This window comes from Telopea speciosissima, chromosome 2 (genome assembly GCF_018873765.1).
Source record: "Telopea speciosissima isolate NSW1024214 ecotype Mountain lineage chromosome 2, Tspe_v1, whole genome shotgun sequence".
Taxonomy (NCBI): domain Eukaryota; kingdom Viridiplantae; phylum Streptophyta; class Magnoliopsida; order Proteales; family Proteaceae; genus Telopea; species Telopea speciosissima.
In genome coordinates, this window is record NC_057917.1 from 23193511 (window position 1) to 23216893 (window position 23383).

At 39.3% G+C, this 23383-nt stretch overlaps 1 protein-coding gene across 1 annotated transcript in view; it reads right to left on the reverse strand.

The window, feature by feature from the left end:
• Positions 1-5909: 5909 nt before the first annotated feature.
• Positions 5910-23383, reverse strand: part of LOC122652793 (guanylyl cyclase 1-like) — a 109026-nt gene continuing 91552 nt past the window's right edge. The window contains exons 7-9 of the mRNA XM_043846649.1: positions 13964-14036; positions 13503-13578; positions 5910-6130 (exon numbers count right to left, since the gene is read on the reverse strand). Coding sequence (XP_043702584.1) covers positions 6065-6130; positions 13503-13578; positions 13964-14036 — 215 coding nt within the window. The 3' untranslated portion in view covers positions 5910-6064. The remainder of the gene's footprint in view (positions 6131-13502; positions 13579-13963; positions 14037-23383) is intronic.

Genomic DNA, 23383 nt, shown 5'->3' on the forward strand with positions numbered 1-23383 from the left:
TAGGCACGTGGTTCTTTTAATATACCTGGAGAGTAGGTCACACAACCTCAGAATAATCAGACTAGTGCCTTTTTTGAGTGGCAAAAGCACTCCACAACACACTAGTGAATATCAAGGGCTGTAGCTTTGCCGCGAATTACCCATGACTACTCATGGGGTCCAACGACTAACTACGGGGGTAAAAGGGGTTCCCATGCGGTGTGTGTGTGCAAGAAAGTGGTACAGGAAGCGGCTATCATCCGATTTCAGAGTACTTAGTATGACGTGCCTCACCTCCCCGGGGGTAAAGGCACGATAGGGAGTACCCTCGCCGTTTGATTTCACTTCGAGCACTACGCATGATGCGGTTAGTACACACAAGAGTTAGCCACAAATATATATTATTATATTTTTTTTCATCAATTTTTTTTGGTTTTATACAGAAGCTTGGAGAGAATATTATATCATTTGTCAGCAGCCTCTACTTTAGAAAGTTTGACCTCGAGTGGACGTTCATCCACTTATTCCCCAGTGAAGTCGCCATTGTAAGTACCGTGGTGTTCACCATGACGGGGTCTCTGCAGCCTTATTGGTGACAGGTGGATTAACATGGGTAGTATTTTCAATGTTTAAGAATGACATTAGGGGATTGGGACTATGTGTCAAAGTGTACTAAAATAATGTGAAGTCACCACCTAGGATTAGGGCCTAGGACCCATTAGGTGTAGCCCTATCCGTTGAGAACAGTATCGGGCTATGTGACTCCATATGGTCTGATCAGAGGTTCGGGTAAGGGGTCAGTTACGAGTATGGGAAGGTGTTAGGCACCCACCTCGCCCGGCCGAAGCTGGTCTTTCTATAATAGATGCTACAGGATGACGGATATTCTCTCTTTTTTATTACAGGGATGGGGGATATTATGTATGCTACATTATGACATTATAACTACATTACATCTATGAAATATATGATGAAATGATGAAACATGAAAGGACTACATTGAATCGATAAAATTGCAGTAATTATACCTGTACGGATGTATTCCCTTGGCTCAGGGGAGATGGACGAATAGACCGACGCGGATTCCTTTTGGGCAGAATAACGGCTCTTTCTAGTAACTTGGTAGTGAACAAATAGACAGAATGACGTTTGTAATAAAGGGGTTTCGATTGTTATCCGTATACTGATGGGATAACAATGCCTAAGAGCAGAATCGCTCTATACCCGAACAAGTAATCAAAGGATCTACCCACGCCGAAGAAGATTCACTCACTCACATGCACATAAGAGAAAGAAGGAGGGAAGGAGATGAAAAAGGGAGAAAAGGGGGTGAAAACTGCTTGGGGAGGGTCTCCCTACCTGCATTTCCTTGAAAAACAAGGGAGGGGAACCCTCCTATTTATAGGGGGGAATGACCCACAAGTTGGGACAGAAAAGTCCTCCACGGCGTCGTGGAGGTGTCCACAGCGTCGTGGATGACGTCAGTAGGTTGATGTCACACCCCCTCATGGTGCAATGGAAAAAGTACAGGGGCGCCGTGGGAGGTCCCCACGGTGTCGTGGGAATGTCCACGGCGCCATGGGCGCGCAGTGCTAATTTTTCTCGATTTTGGGCCTTAAATGGGCCATTTTTGGGTTCAAAATGGTTTTGGGCTTATGGGCTAGGTGTTTTGGGGTCCAGAAAGAGGGAAGGTGCGTCGCCGATCGTCCGTGTCCTGTTGTCATCATCGCCAAAAAGGGTGACAAAATCCAGTGTCTACAACCATGATTTTTTTTCAATCCAATTAAGAGTTTTAAGACCATGGGATCCTTTGTCAATCGCAAGGTTGAAGGATACAATATTATCCGACCACCCTTCTTTGAAGGTGAAGGATTCTCCTATTGGAAGAATCACTTCAAGAACTTCGTGTGCGCCAATAATATTGATGCTGCCTTATTGAGGTCCGTGTAGTCTACCAAATCCGCCATTTACCATTGGACTTGGGAACCATTACGACATTGGCCAACCAAGTAGGGAACTGTTCTTCCCATAAGAAGCAGATGGGTTGAGCTTGTCCACTTCTTCCCTAATGGCCACTTGCCTATCCACAGCGAAGTTCCTCCTCTTCTACTGTACTAGCTTTCTCATGGGATCGACGTGAAGAGCATGTTTGGATATGTGTTTGGAGATGCCAGGCATGTCATCCGCATACTAGGAAAATACATTAGTGTTTTCCCTCAGGAATGTGGTTAGGCGCTCTCGTTGCTTCGTACTTAATAGGGCTCCAATTTACACCGTGCGGCTTGCATCTTCGTCCTTGATTGGTACGTGGACCAACTCTTCCATCGGCTCCCTTTTACATATCTTACTGTCGTCTCGATTATCCTTGATTTCCAGCCCCAGTGCCACCCCTCGGTAGTTTCCTCTTGTTTGCTTGATGAAGGTGGTGTGGCATTCATGAGACTTTTTTTTACTTTGCACGACACTCTCCAATCTCATTCTCTGTGGGGAATTTCATCTTGAGGTGTTCTGTTGATACCATTGCTCGCAACTCGTTGAGGCTGTTGCACCCTAGAATCGCATTGAACGCGGAGGCCATTTTCACCACCATGAAGTTCACAATTATAGTGGCGGTACGCGGGCTCCTCCTCCCTACAGTGATGGTAAGGGTGACAGATCCCTTAATGGGTGTAGAGGCTCCGAAAAAGCCGTATAGTGAGGTCCCCTCATATCAGAGCTTATTGTCAGGGAGACCCCACTGTTTGTATGCGTTGTAGGATAGCATGTCCACTGAGGCTCCAGTATCGACCAGGACCCTATGCATTTTCCTATTGCCCACGATGGTTTCAATTAGTACTGCATCGTCGTGCGACCAACTTATTCCTTCCATATCCTCATCTGAGAAGGATATTTCAGAGGTGACCTTTCCCCTTTTAGCCTTTGCCTTTGTCATGCCAACGAACTAGGCATGCGCCTTTGCTTTTCTTCCATAATCGTGTCCAGGACTTCCGAATATGGTGAGGATTACTGGCGCTGCCGGTTGATCGCCTTCAACTAGCCTTCCATCTTCCTCTCGAGTGGGCCATCGTGCTTCTCGGTGATTGTGATCCTCCTTGGGCTGTCTCTCCTCTTGTTTGGGGCGCTCTTCCCTACTGTCTTCTCTCCGATCGGTCCCTTCACCCTTCAGATATCGGCGGAGATGTCTTTGATCAGTTCTTCTATTTCTCTCTTCAGCTAGCGGCAATCTTCCATGTGGTGTCTGGTATCCATTCGAAAATGGCAATACTTCTTCTGGCTTTGACTACATGGGTCTTAGACATCGGAGGAGACCTCTGTCGTGTATCTGCATGAGAATGTCTGTCTGTGTGGTATTCAATGGAGTGTACTCTGGACTCGATTCTCTCTCCTATCAGTTGTGGTATCTACTCCACTTATCTTTCTCCCTCCAATCGTCCTTGCCGCTGAAGGGCCTTTTCTTGTCAAGGGTTTCCTACTCGTCTGCTTTTCTGGCTTTCAAGACATCCTTCATGTTGGCATATTGATTGCATCGATCCCTAAGTATGTAGAAGGTCTAAGATGCTTTCTCCCTGGAGGAATTCAGTTCTTAAACCCAATACCCTTGCTACCCATATCCTCTTTGATAAAGGACATGACAAAAAGAGATACCAAATCTGTTTCTTTTTCAGTCGAATAAACAATACACCAGTCATTAAGATATAAAAAATATTCCACTTTCCCTTTACATGTGATGCTCCTTTTCAAAAGTTTCCAAAAAAAAGTTGAAATTTTGGGTGAACTTTTATTTTCCAAAATAAACGAAACACACTATTATAAACGATTCAAACATCAAAGGAATGACACAAAAAATTGGCAACAATTTTGATACATAATGATCCATTCTGGGCCATTGGGTAAAATAAGAAATCAAAATGTGGTTTAATGGTTAGTGGGATACTGAGAATGAGTTGCATTATCTTTGATGGAAGTAGGGAGGAGAGTAAAGGAACATTGCAACTTCTGTTGATAATAAATTCAGAAACAGTAAGATGTGAGGGATCTGGAGCAAGAATAGAGGCAATGGTCCTTTGGTTCCATCGTGGGATCCAATGATCTTTCTAAAAATCAACTGATTTCCCATCACCCACTTTCCAACAAAGCATGTTCTTAAGAATAGGGTGTTAGCAACAGCAGAAGCGAATCGATTCAAAATCAAGTTAAAATTTTTTTAGCACAAGAATCTCATTAAAACATGAACATCATACTAACCTTGATGGGGATGGAATGATCACCTAGAACACACAAGTGGCATGTTCCATCCAAAGGAATGCATTACAAGGTCACGCACATCAAAGCTTGCTTTGTTCTCCAATGGCCAAAGCTTGAGGTTGAAGAGGGAGACTCTCCTCTTTTCAATTCTCAACTCTCTAAAATTATTAGCAATTGAAAACTAACGATTAGTTCTTAAAATTGACCTAAGCATTCTCTTTTATAGAGAATGCTTATTTTGGAGATTATAATCTGACGGTTCAAATCGTCCCAAGTAGTGTGCTCCTAAAAGATAGCCCTTTAAGTTATTCATATTTGCATGCAAGAAATTCTCTATAATAAAATTTTTCTTAATTGCATAAAAAGACAACTCTACAAAAGACGTAACCTAAAAAACCCCAATTGGTAGATGTTTTATTACATTTTTTCCCAAACTACTAACATTCATAATAGACCCCCGCAACCATAGAGTAAAATTCACCGTCACGATTCCTATCTACTATAATTAATCATGAGTGTCTAGGACTTTGAATGGCTGAAAAACATTTGAAAACTATTTTCAAAATAATTTAATTTAATAAAAATAAAATAAAATATTCTTTTGCAAACACTTCGCAAATACCAAGGCCTTGGATCTGGCACAATCAAATCCGACAACTCTCTTTTGGATGTTCTCCCTACACGGACAGTGGATATCCTATTGAGCATCACATCTATTACTATCTGGATTGCATACACCGAGCAGCCGATATATAGTCAATCATTTCAGTAGACATCAACCATTGACTTACTACAAATGCACACAACACGACTAAAATAACAAATATCTCTCAGGTATGGAAAAAGTAACTACTAGAGATTTTCGTCACAGATCAAACCACGACGGTGAATAATCCAGAAATCTCTGTGGATCAATGTTCAACACTAGAACGCTAGAACAGATTGCCCATCTCTGTCCAAAGTTGTGAACAACAAATGGTATAAAATAGACAGTTTCACTAAAGAACAATTATGACAAACACATAATATTAGTAAATCAATTAATCAATTTAATCAAATTAAATCGGGTTTATGAACACATCAATATATAACATATCCAACATATGGATCACACTTGAGATGCTAGTCCAGGTACAAGATCCTTTGCATGAAAATCACAATGAAGCAAATTCTACCTGGGAAAATATTTAGATTTTAAGATTCTAGCCCAAAGTGATGAAGGATTAGTCAACAATCCCCTTCCAAGTTTGACGAGCAAAGATTGATTCTAAATATAGTGTAGACAAAAGCCTAATCCACCAACCCTTTTGCGTTTACACATCTGAGTCCAAGAGAATAAAGATATATACCTAACATCTTTAGGGTCGGCTCTCCAAAACTTAGCATTGATTGAATCCAACGAGGAGCATACACTCTCTGGGATCCTTTTGGTATGTTATAATTAAAAAAGTACATCTCTAGTTACAAATTACAATAGCTCATAATTATGCTACTGCTGCTAGATGCTTTAAGCTCCGAAAAATGTCATGGAGAGCAAGACTTCCGTTTGTATATCCTAGTTCTTTTTAACAGGTTTTCACCCACCAAAAAAAAAAAAAAAAAAAAAAAATAAAAAAAAAAAATATATATATATATATATACAACATTCAGATGGCCTAGAATCAAATCAAACAACTGAGTAATGATTACAAAATATTTCTCTCCATATATTTTATTGGATTTCATAAATATCTAATATGAATGTGTCCTAATAATATTTAGCATTTTACACTAATATACAAATGATACACAAACCCAAAGAAAATGCAATTGTACAACCCAATTGTTCCGTGAGCATTATCTATGTCTCAAGATTGTCCAAATTACAGTGAGAGTTGTTCATGCCATCTTTCTTCTCCAACGAGATCTACATTTAACAATTCAAAACAAGATGAGCCTTGATTTTAGTAGATAGACATTAAAAAAACTTAAACCAAAATGAAAGTGGTCTGTGCCAGGGGGGGGGGGAGTACAAGTTATATATGATATGTGATAATCCATATAAAATAAAAAAGGCTAGATAGACATTAATATTAGTTTTAGGGTAATTAGTTTATAAGAGATTTTGATTCTTGTGGCTCTCATATAATAGGGCTGGTCCATGCTTCACACCAAGAATAACCATGCAGTCCAGATTTCAGAGACTATCCATCGACAAGACAACAGTTTTTAGGGAAGTAACAGCCTTGAACTAGGTCAGATAAGAGTAGGTCATTTGGTTTTGTGGTTAGCAGTAGGACCACCTGGCCCAATGACCCATGTACCGTAGCGATCTCCTCCGTCCCCTAAAAGATACCAATTGATTTGCATCTGGAATAACACAACCTTTTCAGGTTTCGGCATACACTAAGATTAAGGAGCACCTCAGGAATGTGCTTTGCAAGAAGCATGTCCTTTGGAGCACCTCAGGAATGTGCTTTGCTTATTTTTCTCATTAAAGTGGTATCAGAACTTGGTTGCTATTTGGAGTATTTGTCTTGGATTGAACAATGGAAATAAATACAAGTAGAATGGTTACTTTGAATGGTTCAAACTATCCTATTTGGAAAGGAAAAATGGAAGATCTTCTTTATGTGAAAGATTATTATCTATCTGTGTTTGCTAGTGAAAAACCTGAAAACAAGACTGATGAAGAGTGGAATATATTTCATCGGCAAGTGTGTGGGTACATTAGACAGTGGGTGGATGATAATGTGTTGAACCATATTAGTGGAGAGACACATGCACGCAGTCTATGGACTAAGCTTGAGCAATTGTATGCTCGAAAGACAGGGAACAATAAATTATTTTTGATCAAACAGATGATGGCCCTGAGATACCAAGATGGAACTCCAATGACAGATCACTTGAACTATTTTCAAGGAATTATTAATCAGTTGTCCTCGATGGGTATCAAGTTTGATGAAGAAATACAGGGATTATGGCTTCTTGGCACCTCACCAGACTCATGGGAGACGTTTAGAACGTCATTATCAAACTCAGCTCCAGATGGTACAATCTCGATGGATTTGGCTAAGAGTAGTGTTTTGAATGAAGAGATGAGAAGAAAGTCACAGGGTTCCTCTTCACAGTCAGATGCTTTGCTTACCGAGAATAGGGGGAGGAATAAGAGCCGAGGTCCGAAGAATAGAGACAAGAGTAGAGGTAAGTCCAACAAGTTTGCAAATGTTGAGTGTTATCACTGTGGCCTAAAGGGACATACCAAGAAGTTTTGTAGGAAGTTAAAGAGAAAAAATAAAAAAGAAAAGAGTGAAGAAAAGAAGAAAGATGATGAAGGCAATGATAATCGAGTTGCCACCACTTCTGAGGATTTTCTCATTGTCTACGATGGTGATGTTGTTAACCTTGCTTGTCATGAGACAAGTTAGGTGATTGATAGTAGTGCTTCCAGTAGTGCTACATCTTGAAAGGACTATTTTACATCGTACACACCTGGTGACTTTGGGTTTGTAAGGATGGGCAATGATGGTTTGGCCAAAGTTGTTGGCATTGGAGATGTTTGCTTGGAAACCAATATTGGCACAAGGTTGGTTCTTAAGGATGTGAAGCATGTTCCTGACATTTGTTTGAATTTAATTTCTACAGGTAAACTTGATGATGAGGGTTTTTGCAATACTTTCAGTGATGGTCAATGGAAGCTCACCAAGGGTGTCATGGTTATGGCAAGAGGCAAAAAGTGTTCAGCATTGTACTTGTTGTAAGCAATGCTTTCCAAGGGCATTGTAAATGCAATTGAAAATGAAAGTACATCTGAGTTGTGGCACAAGAGACTTGGTCACATGAGTGAGAAGGGAATGATGTTGTCCAAGAAGAAACTCCTATCTGGAATAAAAGATGCACATTTGAAAAAGTGTGTTCATTGCTTGGCAGGAAAGCAGAACAGAGTCTCCTTCAAAAGCTCACCTTCTTCAAGGAAATCAGATGTACTTGATTTGGTGCACTCTGATGTGTGGTCCTATGAAGACAAAGACACTTGGTGGTTCTCTTTATTTTGTGACCTTCATTGATGATCACTCTAGGAAGCTATGGGCTTACACCTTAAAGACAAAGGATCAGGTACTAGATGTATTCAAACAATTTCAAACTCTAGTTGAGAGACAAACTGGAAAGAAGTTGAAAAGCAGCCGCACAGATAATGGGGGAGTACATATGACCATTTAATGATTATTGCAGAGAACAGGGTATTCGACATCAAAAGACCCCTCCAAAGACTCCTCGTTGAAAGAGAGAATGAAGACCTCTCACCAAAGATCTTTTGGGTGAGGCCTCTTTACATTTGTTGAATTGGTCACCATGTGTTCCATTACAATTTGATATGCCAAATAGAGTTTGGACAGGTAAGGATGTTTCTTATGATCATCTGCGTGTTTTTGGATGCAAAGCATTTGTGCACATTCACAAAGATGAGAGATCTAAACTTGATGACAAGACACGACAATGTGTGTTTGTGGGGTATGGTCAGGATGAGTTTGGCTACAAGTTCTACGACCCGATTGGGAAGAAAATTATTAGAAGCCGGGATGTATTTATGGAAGATCAGACCATATAAGATATTGATAAGGTTGAGAAGGCAGTGCCTCAACATAGTGATGATTTGATTGACTTGGATCCAGTTCCTCCAACATCGGTGCCAGAACATGTTGAAGAGGAAATTCATAATGATCAGCAAGGTACATGTGATGATGAGGTTCCCACATAGGTTGAGACAAATGATGATTCTCATGAGCAGTTGTCAATACCAGAAATTCCACCACCTGTTCCTATCAGAAGGTCTACCAGAGATAGACAACCTTCCACACGTTATTCTACTGATGAATATGTATTACTAACTGATGGGGGAGAACCAGAGTGTTTTGAAGAAGCAATAGAAGATGACCACAAGAATGAGTGGGTTGAAGTCATGCAAGATGAGATGAAATCATTGCATGAGAATCACACCTTTGAGTTGGTGAAGTTACCAAAGGGCAAAAGATCTTTGAAGAATAGGTTGGTGTACAAAGTGAAGCAAGAAAAACACTCCTCACGTCCACGATACAAAGCTAGATTGATTGTCAAGGGATTCCATCAAAGGAAAGGCATTGATTTTGATGAGATATTCTCTCCAGTTGTTAAGATGTCATCTATCCGAGTGGTTCTTGGTTTAGTAGCTAGCCTTGATTTAGAGGTTGAGCAGATGGATGTGAAGACTGCTTTCCTTCATGGTGATTTGGAGGAAGAGATTTACATGGAGCAACTAGAAGGTTTCAAGGTAAAAGGAAAAGAGGATTATGTGTGCAGATTGAAGAAAAGTCTTTATGGCTTGAAACAGGCACCAAGACAATGGTATAAGAAGTTTGAGTCAATTATGGGGGAGCAAGGCTACAAGAAAACTACTTCTGACCATTGTGTTTTTGTTAAAAAATTCTCTGATGATGACTTTATTATTCTTTTATTATATGTAGATGACATGTTGATTGTCGGCAGGAATACTTCAAGAATTGACAGTTTGAAGAAACAGTTGAGCAAGTTTTTTGCCATGAAAGACTTGGGGCCAGCAAAACAGATTCTTGGCATAAGAATCAATCGGGATAGAAATGCTAAGAAGTTGTGGTTATCACAAGAGAAGTACATTGAAAAGGTGCTTCAAAGATTCAAGATGGAAAAAGCTAAAGTAGTTAGTTCTCCTCTTGCTACTCACTTTAGATTGAGCACCAAGCAGAGTCCTTCTACTGTTGAAGAAAAGAAAGACATGGAAAGAGTTCCATATGCCTCCGCAGTGGGAAGCTTGATGTATGCCATGGTTTGCATAAGGCCAGACATAGCTCACGCAGTTGGCACAGTTAGCCGTTTTCTCTCAAATCCCGGAAGAGAGCATTGGAATGCAGTCAAGTGGATTATGAGGTATCTTTGTGGCACTTCAAATTTGAGACTTTGTTTTGGAAGTGAGAAACCTTTGTTGGTTGGTTACACAGATGCAGATATGGCTGGGGATGTTGATTCTCGTAAGTCTACTTCAGGGTACTTGGTCACTTTCTCAGGTGGAGCTGTAGCTTGGCAATCAAGATTACAGAAATGTGTTGCTCCGTCTACCACCGAAGCAGAGTTTATTGTAGCAACAGAAGCTTGTAAAGAGTTGCTATGGATGAAGAAGTTTGTGCAGGAGCTTGGCTCCAAGCAAGAGCGGTATGTGTTGTTCTGTGATAGTCAAAGTGCTATTCACCTTGGTAAGAATTTTACTTTTCATTCTAGATCAAAATATATGGATGTAAGATATCATTGGATAAGAGATGCCTTGAATTCCAAGTTGCTAGAGATTGAGAAAATCCATACTGATCACAATGGCTCCGATATGTTGACGAAAGCTTTACCAAGGGAGAAGCTTGAGGTTTGTCGTTTGATCGCCGGCATGGCGAATCCTTCCACATAGTCGGGAGGGGGAGATTTGTTGGGTTGGGTTTCCCTCCATGTGGAGGATGGCCCAAAGGTTTTTTGGTGAAGTCCATTTGGGGTAAAGCCCATATGGAGGGCATTTGTGTCAAAGTGCTTGTTTAATGAGGGGTTTCCTCATCTTTGTCTCATTTTGTGCAAAAGAGGGTTTCCGGCCGTGAGAAGTGAAGAGAAGAAGAAAGGGGGAGGTGAACAGTTTTTCGGGTTTTAGAGGCATTGCGTAGTCAACTTTGAGAGCTCGATCGGATGGTCATTCGTGGTCGATTTGAGCTGATATTTGGACAGCAGATTCGTAAAACATAGATCTTCATTCTGAACGGTGGGATTGTTGATTTGATTCCTCTAACTCAGTCCAATAACTACGTTCTTGTTGCCCCTGTTTTGGTGAGATCTCTTCCTTTTTCTTTCATTCCTCTTTTGGAATTCATCTTGTTGATGATAGATGCCAAGGATATATTGTTCTTGATGTTTGGAATGGTTGTATGCCTCTAATCTTTATTAAAGAAGACTCTTGTGTATTCCCATTATTTGGAGATAGTGAAATTTTGGTGGACTACGGTCCCGTGGTTTTTACTCCTCTCATTGAGGTGGTTTTCCACGTTAAAAATTGATGGTGTTCGTGTGTGTGCTTGTGATCCATTGAGTTGCTGATTTGGGAGCTTGGTTATTACCTTCATTGTGTTCAATTTATATTGCTCCATATTGCTCTATTTATTTGCTTCCAATTAGGTTCATTCAAGAAGGGAAAAATTGCTTGTGTTTGTTGACTGGGTACACATCGGCTTCCTTATTTTTCCCATTAAAGTGGTATCAGAGCCGGGGCGTGAAAATTCCCGTTTGGCCGAGGGTTCTCGGGGTTTGATCTCAGGCTCCACGTCAGCTCCAGCGTGGAGGGGGAGATCGGGATCTCAGGCTCCACGTGTTTGCCTTCTGCGTGGAGGGGGAGATTATTGAGATATCCACGCATAAGGCAGAAAAATAGTCCCACATCGGATATGAAAGGGGATGTGGGTGGGTTAATAGGTACTTGGGCACCCTCTCCTTAATGGCTAGATTTTGAGGATGAGACCCAAGTTCCTAACACTTTGGGCCTTATTACGTTGCACCTGGCACTATTTCACTGAGGCATGTGCCTTTTTTTGCCCTTTAATGCCCTTTGTGCCCTTGTGAGACTTTTGAACTTCGTGGTCGCGCAATTCCTATTAAAGCAAATAGATCATAACCTCTTTGTGTTCAACAATGGAACTAGAACTTATGCTTTGATATGTTCTAAATATATTATTTACTTGTCGCTGAGTACTTGTAGTATTGTCTAGCTGAGTGATCTCACTGCTATACTACTTAATTGTTGTAAGCTAATTTTTCTCACTTATGTTACTTTTAATTTGTTTTGCCATTTGTAATATATACTTATCTAAAATGCACCTTACTTCAGTCACGAAGGCTTAGACCTTACCTCACACCTTAGGCAATAGAAGCCTAGCCACCTAGTGTGAACCCGTCACTTTAACATTGGCTTGCACACAGAGGTATTAACTAACTGGGGATGCATTCTCTGTCCAGGAGCATGTTTTGGGGGGGGGGGGAATGAGAGTGCGCAGGCAAAGCATTAACAGGGGCAGAATTCCGCCTTTCATGGGGTGTGGGGCAGTCATTTCGCCCCATGCTGTGTCTGGTGCAGGAGCCATGCTCCCAACAGTCTTTTTCCCTAACTCTATGGTTCCCAAGTCTTCTATTTTAAGCAATCACTGTGTACTGGAGTGTAAATTGTTCAAACTTTCAGTAATAATTCGGTTACGCCAAATGAGGGGCCTTCCATATTTTTTTTTTCACCAAAAATAGACCATATTTCGGTCATTATGGTGTCATTTCGGCCATGGTCGAAACTGAAATCTTGAACTTTGCCTGAACCTTTCTTTTCTAATGCATAAGCTAGGATTCAACTGGACTGATTTTATTGTAGATGTAGACGCTAAATTTGATAGTGTACAGAAAATGGTAACCCTCATTAACCTACTGGAATATCTAACCAATGAACATTTATGGAGGTGATGTATTTTTTATAAAATTTTTATATCTCATGAGCTGTTGAAAAACTATCACAGAGACACGGGTCCCTCTAGATTGTCTGCCTCTTAGCGAGAAGATATGTAAGAGAATCCAATCTTGGAAAGGAAGGGTCCCCTGGACTGGACGTTTGGAGCTCATCAAGTCTGTTCTCAATAGTATTCAAGTTTTCTGGTCGAATTGCTTCATCTTTCCCAAGAAAATGATTACAGCTATCAATCAGAGATGCAATACTTTCTTATGGTCCGGACCAGACATGAAGAAGAAAATTCTTTTAGAACCAAAAAAATCAGTCACAATTTGACAAAATCCTAATTCTTCTTTACATCACAATGTGACAAGTAATGACACATCATGAATCACCTTAAAAGAACAGAAGTAATTGGATGGCTTCCCACATACAACTGCTCCAGTTCTAGGCTATGGCCAATCCAAGAGGTGGATATAAAGATTGGAAGCTAGTCATCTATGGGACGACGGTATACCAACTGGGATATCCAGGAGTTGGGAAGGATGGAAGTCTGCTGTGGTATGGAAAACAAATATGTTTCTCATACAGCAATGAATTAGTCTGGATATTCATTTATGCATCCAAAAACATTTTGGAAGGAATGGAGCATAGCATCAGATTATTCTTGAGAAATCCAGAATGTAGCAAGAAAAAAATGTCCCTCATCTATAGCAAAAGAGATGCTGATGCAATCCAGTACAAATTAATTTTTTGGGGGAATGAATCAACAGCTTACCAAGATTAGATCCTCATCAGTACCAAAGGATTTGCGGGCTTCATCTAGGCACTGCAAGGAGATCCTGGCAGATTTCCTACAAAAGTTTAAACTCTTAATTTACTGTAACATAAAAACAAGTGCATAAATCACTAGTTAATTCATGTGCATCAAAGGTTTGATTCCCATGCAAACTCTGCTTCTGGGTCAAAACTGATTCAGTTGGATCAAAATTAATGTTTTGCTTATTGACTTTTTAAGAACTGTTGGATACATATCTAATAACCTTCAAAATGAATCTGGTATATTTGATGGCGATCATCCTTTGAAACCGTTTTAGGCAAGGAGATACACTAGATGCGAGCAATCCAATGGTGGGCTGCAGATAGAAAACTTACCTTCTCATCTTCTGGTCTCATATAGCATGAATCAATCAAGGAGGAATTCTATGAAACATGAAATGAGGAATAATGGTGTTATACCTAGAGCTGGCTGGATCTCTTATTTCGAATTCATCTCTATCCGCATCATAACCACATACTACAATATAGTGACCTACAAAGAAGGAAAAAAAAGGGGGATGGGGAGAGGAAAGACTAATTAGTATATCAATTTTCAATCCATTGAGCATAAAATAAAAACTATATTTTACACACCCACAGTTCAACATGTTAAAGAGATGAATGATAAGATTTTAAACACCCACAGATCACCATGTTTATGAGATGAATGATAACAGCATTCACATTCAAGGGAAAGGTAACTAACATGGCTGTTGTACAAGGTTTAGCAAGACTGGTCAACTAACAACACCTATCCTTTCTCTGGCTTATCTTAATTTCTTGAATCTTCAGACTTTAAGTCGACAATTAAGTAGGCATTATTGGCATGCACTAAGAATCTAAGATGCTTTAAACTCCTCTATAAGGGGTAGCTTTAAGGGGCACTTTTGTATTTCCCTCACCCAACTAAATATAAAAGTGGAGCTTAATGCCATCCAAAAAGGCATATAGCCATTAGTCACCAAGGGTGGTTTTGACTTGGTTCCCAATCTTTCTTTCAATGAATAAAGTGATCCATTACAGGAATAGGGAAAGACTGAAGATCAAAGTCAGGGTCACAACCAAAGCTCAGAAAAAAAAAAAAGGAAGAAGAAGAAAGGAAAAACCTTAATAAAACAACAGGACCCAATTTCAATATTTCCTCAAGGGTATATGCTGATGTATACGAACTTATCATAGACCCACCAGTAGGCAGCTTATCTTGCAAGGCCATGGCTGATCTAGGTCTCCATTGTAACAAAACGTCCTATACAGAGAAGATGGCTCTAGTTCTCCTTCGGATGAAGGAAAACCTCCAGGCCCCCATTGTACTAAAACGTCCTATACAGAGAAGATGGCTGTAGTTCTATTCCACTACGGCAAAGCCTCCCAACCGTTCCACCTCTTCTTCTTAATGAGCTGCTGCTGCTGCTTTTTTTTCCTCTCTCTCTTCGATCGACTGTTCTTTATATTATGTGGTAACCTCTAGGTACTGGGGCTGTCCATTTGTTCTGCTATATAAACAATAAATATGTTACCTTCCTCAGATCTTTGTTGTGGTGTACATAAGCCGTAATTAATTCTTAGTAGATGGTTATGGTTTGATTAGTAAAGATGGTTTTTACTTTGATTAAGCCACAGATTTGATATGATTTCTATTCCAGTATCGGATTGATTTCACGAAATAGTCAACAAATAGATTTTTGGTCAAAAATTGAAATTGTTTTGGTTACATCAATCTGAAATATTTCAAGAATAAGAAATCCATTTGATAGTTCAATTTCGGAGAACAGATTCTTTATATTTCTTTGGGAGAGGGTGGTGGTGGCAGGGCCGTGAAAGAGGTGGGTGGTGGTGGTAGGGCCGTGAAGGAGGTGGGTGGTGGCGTGGTGGTGAGACCATCAAGAGAAGAAGGGTAGTGTTTATTTTTAACACGACCCTTGTTCTCTTCTTAATTGCACTCATGTATTTTATGTCAAGATTTTTACTATTATTATTAGTATACAAATGAAAATATGCTAATTCTCAAGTAGATAACTTGTCTCCCAAGGTTGTCAAGTGTATTTTTCTTGGTTATTCTCGAACCCATAAAGGTTATAAATATTATGACCCGGTAACTCATCGGCTATTTGTCAGCGCCGATATTATCTTCTTTGAAAGTACCCAATATTTTGTTTATCAGAAGTTCTACCCTTGATTTTGATAATAATTGTGTACATCCTACGCCAGTACTTGTGCCTTTTGATGATGTTCCAGTTGCATAGTTGTCAAGGCGGTGGAGAGGTGCCTAAGCGCTTAGGCAACAAGGTGCCCGCCTAGGCGACCAAGGCACCCACAAGTGTTGTTTTTTATTTCCCCCCTTTTCTAACATTATTTAATGTGCTACAATATTTTAGTATGCTACAATATATACCTTATATCATCAAAAATCAACATTAAGCCTCCACAAGTCATAAAAAATCAACATTATGTCACCTCAAGTGATCAAAAATCAACATTAAGCCACATCAAGTCATCATAAATAACATTAAGTCACATCAAGTTATCAAAAATCAATATTAAGACACATCAAGTCATCAAAAATCAGCATAGAACTAGAAGACAGCAGAACTAAAGAAGCAAGCTATTGGAAGTTTGAAACATTCTAAAACATACATTTGGTTTATACTGTTCTTAGAAAATATAATCTTATCTATGAGTAATTAAATTGCTCTCGATTTAGAGAGATGTTCTCATTCTCTAAGAAGTTTGATTAGTCAAATGATTATATTTTTGCATGAGACTTTTTGTATTAGTTAGAGCACAAAACCAGCTTTCCAACAAATCCAAAATTGCTTAAATCTAATTTATATTGAAGAAGTTATGTTCCGGTCAAACCTTATTTGGTCTACGCGAATATTGTCAAAATTGCTCTGAATGAAAATATTTTTTATATATCAAAACATTTTACCGTACTTTTGGTTTTTTAGCAATGTTTTAACATATTAAGATTTATAGAATTTTTGGATTTGAGAAAAACCCCAGCATTTGAAAGTTGAAATTTTCACCTACCGCCAAAAATCCAGTTTTTGTTCTTGAACTGGGGTGTTGACTTTTTATCCTTTTGGAAGATTTATTTACTATTTTTATTTGATTCAAATAGGGGGGAGGGGGTATTTGCTTATTTATGAATAATATCTTAAGTAAATGAAATTACGTAAGGGCCAATACCCAGTGCAAGAACATTTAAATAAAAAAACAGTTACTTAAATGATATTTGGCATAAATAAGGGCCAATACCCAGTGCAACGCGCCTTGCAATAAGGTGGTTGTCGCATAGGCCCCAACAAAACCGCCTAGACGCCTAGGCGACGCCTTGACAACTATGTCCAGTTGTCTCCTCTTCTACACCGTTGCAAGTGTGTCAGCGGGGTGTAAGAAACAGTGCCATCCTCTGCTTCACAGCCCACCACTCAATCTGCTCCTCTAGCTGAAGCTCCACCTGACTTACTAGTGGCTCTTCGCAAAGGTACTCGTTCATAAAGAAATCCTTGACTGCTTACCCTATTGAGAATTATGTGTCCATAGCTCACTTTCCATCTGAACATAATCTTGCTCTGTCTATATCTACTAACTCCATTCTTAAGACCTATCAAGAAGCTTTATCTAATCTTGGGTGGAAGGTAGCTATGGACAGTGGACACAGAAATGGATGCTTTAATATCTCGTCAGACATGGACCTCGGTAGATTTATTTCCCGGTAAGGATCTTGTACAACATCGCTAGGTGTGCACAATCAAGTATAATCTAAATGGTTTAGTTTGGCTATGAACGGTTTTACTCAGACATATGGGGTAGACTATTTTGAGACTTCACCAGTTACCCGTCTAAATTTGGTCCGGGTTCTTATCTCTTTAGCCGTGAATTTGGACTGGCCTCTCTATCAACTGGATATCAATAATGCATTCTTATATGGAGACTTACAGAAGGAAGTGTATATGGAGTAACCTCTAGGGTATGTTGCTCAGGGGGAGAATTCTCACACACAATGCTATCTATTGGTTTGAAATAATCTCCTCCAGCCTGGTTTGAGCATCCAGCTCCATTGTTACCCAGTACAGTTTTTCATACTGTGATTCTGACTACTTTGTCTTTGTTCACCATCGAGGTTCTAAAGTGGTTGTGCTGATTGTTTATGTTGATGACTGTTGGTTGAACCGTGGGTTAGAGAGAGGGAAGAAAATAATAGAATTGATTGATTTAATGACAGAAAGACCCCCTCTATTTATAATAGAGGGCAAGTTACAACTTATATAAGCTAGGCGATGTGGGACTAAACCCACACAGCCAACTAAACACTTAATAACATAAAATACCCCCAAAAGGACCAGAATACCCCCACGGTATTCTGGAGTACATTATTCTAACACTCCCCCTCAAGCTGGATTGTAAAAATAAGAAAGAAAGAAGATCCAGCTTGGACTAAAAGAAAAAAAACTCTAAAAGAAAAAAAACTCTCTCCATAACAATGCTAACACTCCCCCTGAAGTTGGCGCATACAAGGTACTAATGCCCAAGGTGAACAAAATGAGAAAAAAAAAGTTGTAGCAGAATCCAGCTTCAAGACGAATGCAGCTCCCAAATAAACCTTCAAGAACATGAAAAAATAGATCTTCAAAACTTGGACAGACATGATCAGGAAACCGGGACTGGAATGTCTTCCAAAAAAGGTAGCTTTCAACGATCTTCAATAGCTATCCAGTGATGAATCTCAGATTGTCATAGTGACATGGAATCTTGAAGTGAAATAACTAGAGCAGCAAGCAACGAAAACAAACTGAATCAGGCAGCGGAAAAAAAACTGTATCAACCCAACTGAAAATCCTCAAATAGGCAACAACCAAATATCTTCAATACTCTACTTCAATCTCCCCCTTACAGCAAACTCAACCCAATAACAAAGTAGATACCCATTGGCAATGGTGAAAACTTTGATCTTCTATGTTTTGCACCAAGTGTTCCTGCAAGTTCTGCTTCTAGAATGTCTGCAGGTGTACTGTACATAATCCCCCCCTCACGTGTAGTACAAGTGGACATAACAGAGATGATGTAAGAGATAGGGCAAAAACATAATATTCCAGAATTTTCCAAGAGGTGCTAAGGGTAATGGAAAAGGAAGAAATGGCAATTTCGAGAATACCATAAACTTCCAAGGTGGTTATGGGTATATGCCAAAGGTATGGTTTGGGAGGTGATGAAGTGAAAAGAAGCAGTGGGATAATGAACCATGGACGAAGCAACACAGTAATTTACAACCTTCTTTCAATCGATCAAATTAAGTCCAAAACCCCAATCTCCAGTGATCAGATCTAAAAAAAACAGGTCTAATTTGTAGAAGGAGAAGGTACCATTCTGCAAAAACTTGATCGATCTTCACACAAGGAAGTACTAGTATGCAAAATTTCAAACTATAAACTCCCACATGCTAAATAGAACTGACGAAGATATTTGGACAGCAATGGATGTAAGAAGCTTCAACAAAAAACTTGGATCAGATCTGAATTTGTGAACAATGCTAGGATCAAGCTCTCAAAGTGAGCCGGATATGAACCAGAAAAGCTTCACATAACTGAATAGGTTCGTAGTTGCAATAACCTTGGAACACACTGTTGTAATCCCAAATAAGCTGATCTCCAGGGTAGTAGATACGAGTCTTCCATAATGAAAGAAATTCGATCTCCAATAGTAGGATACTCAGTCTCAATAATAGGGCAGCAGTAGTCCACATAACGACAGCAATAACATGTCAACCAGTCATGCTTACAGAAGCCAATCAATAAAACCAGCAATATATGTAGTAAAGCTCAATAAAACCAACAAATATAGATTAAATAACCCAACAGATCCATAGGTAGTTGAAGCAGCCAGCCACATAAGAACAAGGAAAATAGGTTGATAATTGGAAAAATCGAGCCATAAGAATGAACCTGAATTTTTTCAAAAATAATTGATGAATGATGCTGAAATATGGGTTGAATACTCCTCTGATATGTATAAGACTCTCCTCAAAATATGAGCCTGATAGGAAAACCCTAACCCTAAAATCGATTGTTGTCAGGGTTTTAGAAAACCCTGAAATTGAGATCGATTTAGGGAAAGGGGGTTGTAATTACTGATGTAGACATGTAATTGATGCTGACCAAGGCTGCTAGAATGGAACCTCCAAGGTGAACAATCAATCTCCAGTAAGAGTGAGACCTGATCTTCAAAGGGGAGAGACTCCAAAAAATCGCAGAAGTAGAGCAGGGCAGCATTACAACACTACACTAGCATAAAGGACCTTCTTCAAGCCTTGAAATGATGAAGGAGAGTTCTCTTTTAATGTTAGAACCACCTCCAAAGCACTCGAACAGCAGCAAATATCCCTAGCCCAAATCGATTTTTATCAGGGTTTTGGAAAACCCTGAAAAGAAGATATCGATTGGGGTAGGGGTCTTCAAAAAACTTGGATAGGTGAAATATTGAGGTCGATTGGTCCTTGAAGTGGGAGTAATCAACCCTAAAAAAATTAGCAAAAACTGAAACCTGAAAGTCAGGGTTTTTGGCAGGTAACCAAATTAGCAGGTTAAGGAATTTTTGCTGTAAAAACAAATCCAGCCATTAGAAAGGGTCCAAACTTAGGTCGAGTAGGGCTTGTAGTAATAGGGAATCACCCCCAAAAGATCAGCTGCATCTGAAAAGGAAACACCAAAATCGATTGGAGTCAGGGTTTTGAAAAACCCTGCCAAGTTGAGATCGATTTGGGTATGGGGGCTGGAAAAGTTAATAAAAGATGGAGAGAAAGAAAAACGGGAAGGAAGACAATGGAATAGGGTAGAAGGGTGCTGGAACAGGGTGCACAGGAGGCTCCAACAATGGAGGATCAGTCTTCATTAGGTAGAAATCAGATCTCCAAAAAATTCTGGACAGCTCCAATATCGCAGGTATGGCTCCAGCAGATTTCGAACAGAATTTTGTAATAAAAAAAGGTAAAAAGGGAGGGGTCTTGAACAAAATGAGAAGAAACTAAGTTGAGAAGAAGAAAAACAGAAGAAGGAGAAGCCGAGAAAGGGAGAAGTCGATTGAAGAGATGGATTAGGGTTTTCTTTCTCTTTTTCTAACCTAGATCAGACCAGCTTTGATACCATGTTGGTTGAACCGTGGGTTAGAGAGAGGGAAGAAAATAATAGAATTGATTGATTTAATGAGAGAAAGACCCCCTCTATTTATAACAGAGGGCAAGTTACAACTAATATAAGCTACGTGATGTGGGACTAAACCCACACAACCAACTAAACACTTAATAACATAAAATACCCCCATAAGGACCAGAATACCCCCACGGTATTCTGGAGTACATTATTCTAACAATGACATTATCACATCTAGTGATGATGCATCAGGGATTACAGAGGTAAAATCCTATCTACATCAACATTTTCAGATGCAAGACTTGGCAGCTATTTTCTTCGTATTGAAGTAATACAATGCAAGAAAGGGATTAGTCTATCACAACGCCATATGCGTTAGCATGGTTTAAAGTATCGACCGATACGATACGGTCGATACCGATACGATACGTATATATCGAAATGTATCGACCGATACGGGCCGATACGATACGATACGACCAATACGTATCGATACCATCGATACGTCCAGTAAAGGGTTCTGTGGGTGGTTTAATACGTATCGATATGTATCGATATCTGTCGATACGGCTCGATACATACCGATACATTACCGATACATACCAATATGCACCGATACACACCGATACGTACCGATACCATCAATACATTCCATAAAAAAGCCATTTTCACTCACAGACTCGATACAACTCCTAACCTAACAAAAAAAATGAAGGAAAACTCTCAACCAAGAGTCTAAAATCTTGCATTTAATCTTGGTTTTTCACACTTTTAAACTGAAAAAACGAATCAAAGAGTGCTACAACATCATCCTTTGCATCATCCAATACTCTTCATGGCTATAGACGATTACAACATGTAAGAAACCTCATCTCTTATAACAATTTCAATTTAATGCACTTGTTTGGTTATACATTATTCACCATTTTAGGTTTTATGCATGGCACTTATTATATATTGCTTATTTATATTGTTTTTTGTTCCAAAAATGTATTTTCATGTGTATTTTGATCATTTTTATGCATAATTGTATTGTTCGATACGTATCTCCGAAACGATACGATACGATATGATACGTCTCTTAAAATCACCCGACCGATACGATACCCGATACCGATACTTTAAACCTTGTGTGTTAGACCTCTTAACTAAGACTGGGATGCTTGCATTTAAACCAGTTGATACTCCTATGGATCCACATCATAAGTTTGGAACAGGAGATTGTGAGGTTTTTGATGATACACACCAGTACAGGAGAATAGTTGAGAAGCTTATTTATTTAACTGTTACTAGACCTAATATCTCTTTCGTCGTAGGTGTTATTAGTCAATTTATGCAATCACAAAAGAAGGTTCACTGGGAGGCAGTGTGTCATATCTTAAGGTATTTGAAGGGGCTCCAGGAAAAAGGGCTTATTTATCGTCCTCATCAGAATATTGATCTGGCAGCATAGTATTAAATCTCGTCTTGGAAGGCCATTTCAGCCAAACCGAAATTTCCAAGATATCGAAATTTAGTCAAAACAATTTATTTTTTTTGAGTTTTGCTTGGCAATTTTGGGGTGTAAAATGTCGAAATACGGAAATAACTAAAATTTCAACGAAACGATGCATTTTTTAGACCGAAATTTTTGGAATATTGCTTTTTTTTTTTTTTTTTCATTTCGACAAAGCATCTCGTATCGGCCTACCCGAACTATGTCTGGCAGAGTTCTCCGATGTTGACTGGGCTGGTGCCGATGGTGATCTAAGGTCTACCACCAGTTATTGCAGATTTTATGATGCCAACCATGTTACTTGGCAGAGTAAAGAAACAAACAATGGTGGCTAGATCCAGTGCTGAGGCTATGTATAGAGCAAGCTCTTATTGTAGTTGAGTTGGTGTGATTGAAGTCTATACTTCAAGAGTTGGGATTTCTAGTTACTCAACCTATGAAGATGTTTTGCTATAACCAAGCTATTATCTACATTGCCAACAACCCGGTGTTTCATGAGAGAACCAAGCACATTGAAGCTAACTGCCACTTTGTGTGAAGTGCTGCTTTGAAGAAGCTTATTGTTACTACATTCATTTTGTCTATGGATTAGTTAGCTGATATGTTTACCAAATCTCTTTTAGATCCTACTTTCCAAAATTGTTGGTCCAGGCTGGGCATGCGAGATTTATATGCTCCAACTTGAGGGGAGTGTTGAGATGTGGTCCTATAGGTGTTCTGTACCCTATTAGACCTAATTCTTGTTGGTGGTATTGGGCTTAGTATGTATAATCACGCTAGTCTATCGGGAGGTGTTTGAGTTGCTTTAGTATAGTATGTAATCTCTTACACAGATAGCTTTGTTTTGTATTTTGGTTTCTTTGTTGGGTTGAACTCTATGATTCCTATCTACTATAAATAAAATACAGAGGCTCAGTGATAGCACACATACACTGACTCTATCACTGGCTTAGTTTCTTCTCTTCTCTCTCCATCGTCTCTCCCTCTTTCTCTCTAAGTTCTTCTTCTTCTTCTGCCCCTGGTTTGCTGGTTATTAAATTCTCTAAAGTTACATCCATTAACTTGGTTTTATTTATTAAAAAAACCGTTCACAATTCTTATCTGTCTTCAAAGAATTTTATGAAATACAAAATCAGTTTGGTGTTTCTTTTAAGATTATCGATTCTGATAATCCTCTTGAACATACTCAAAGTAAAA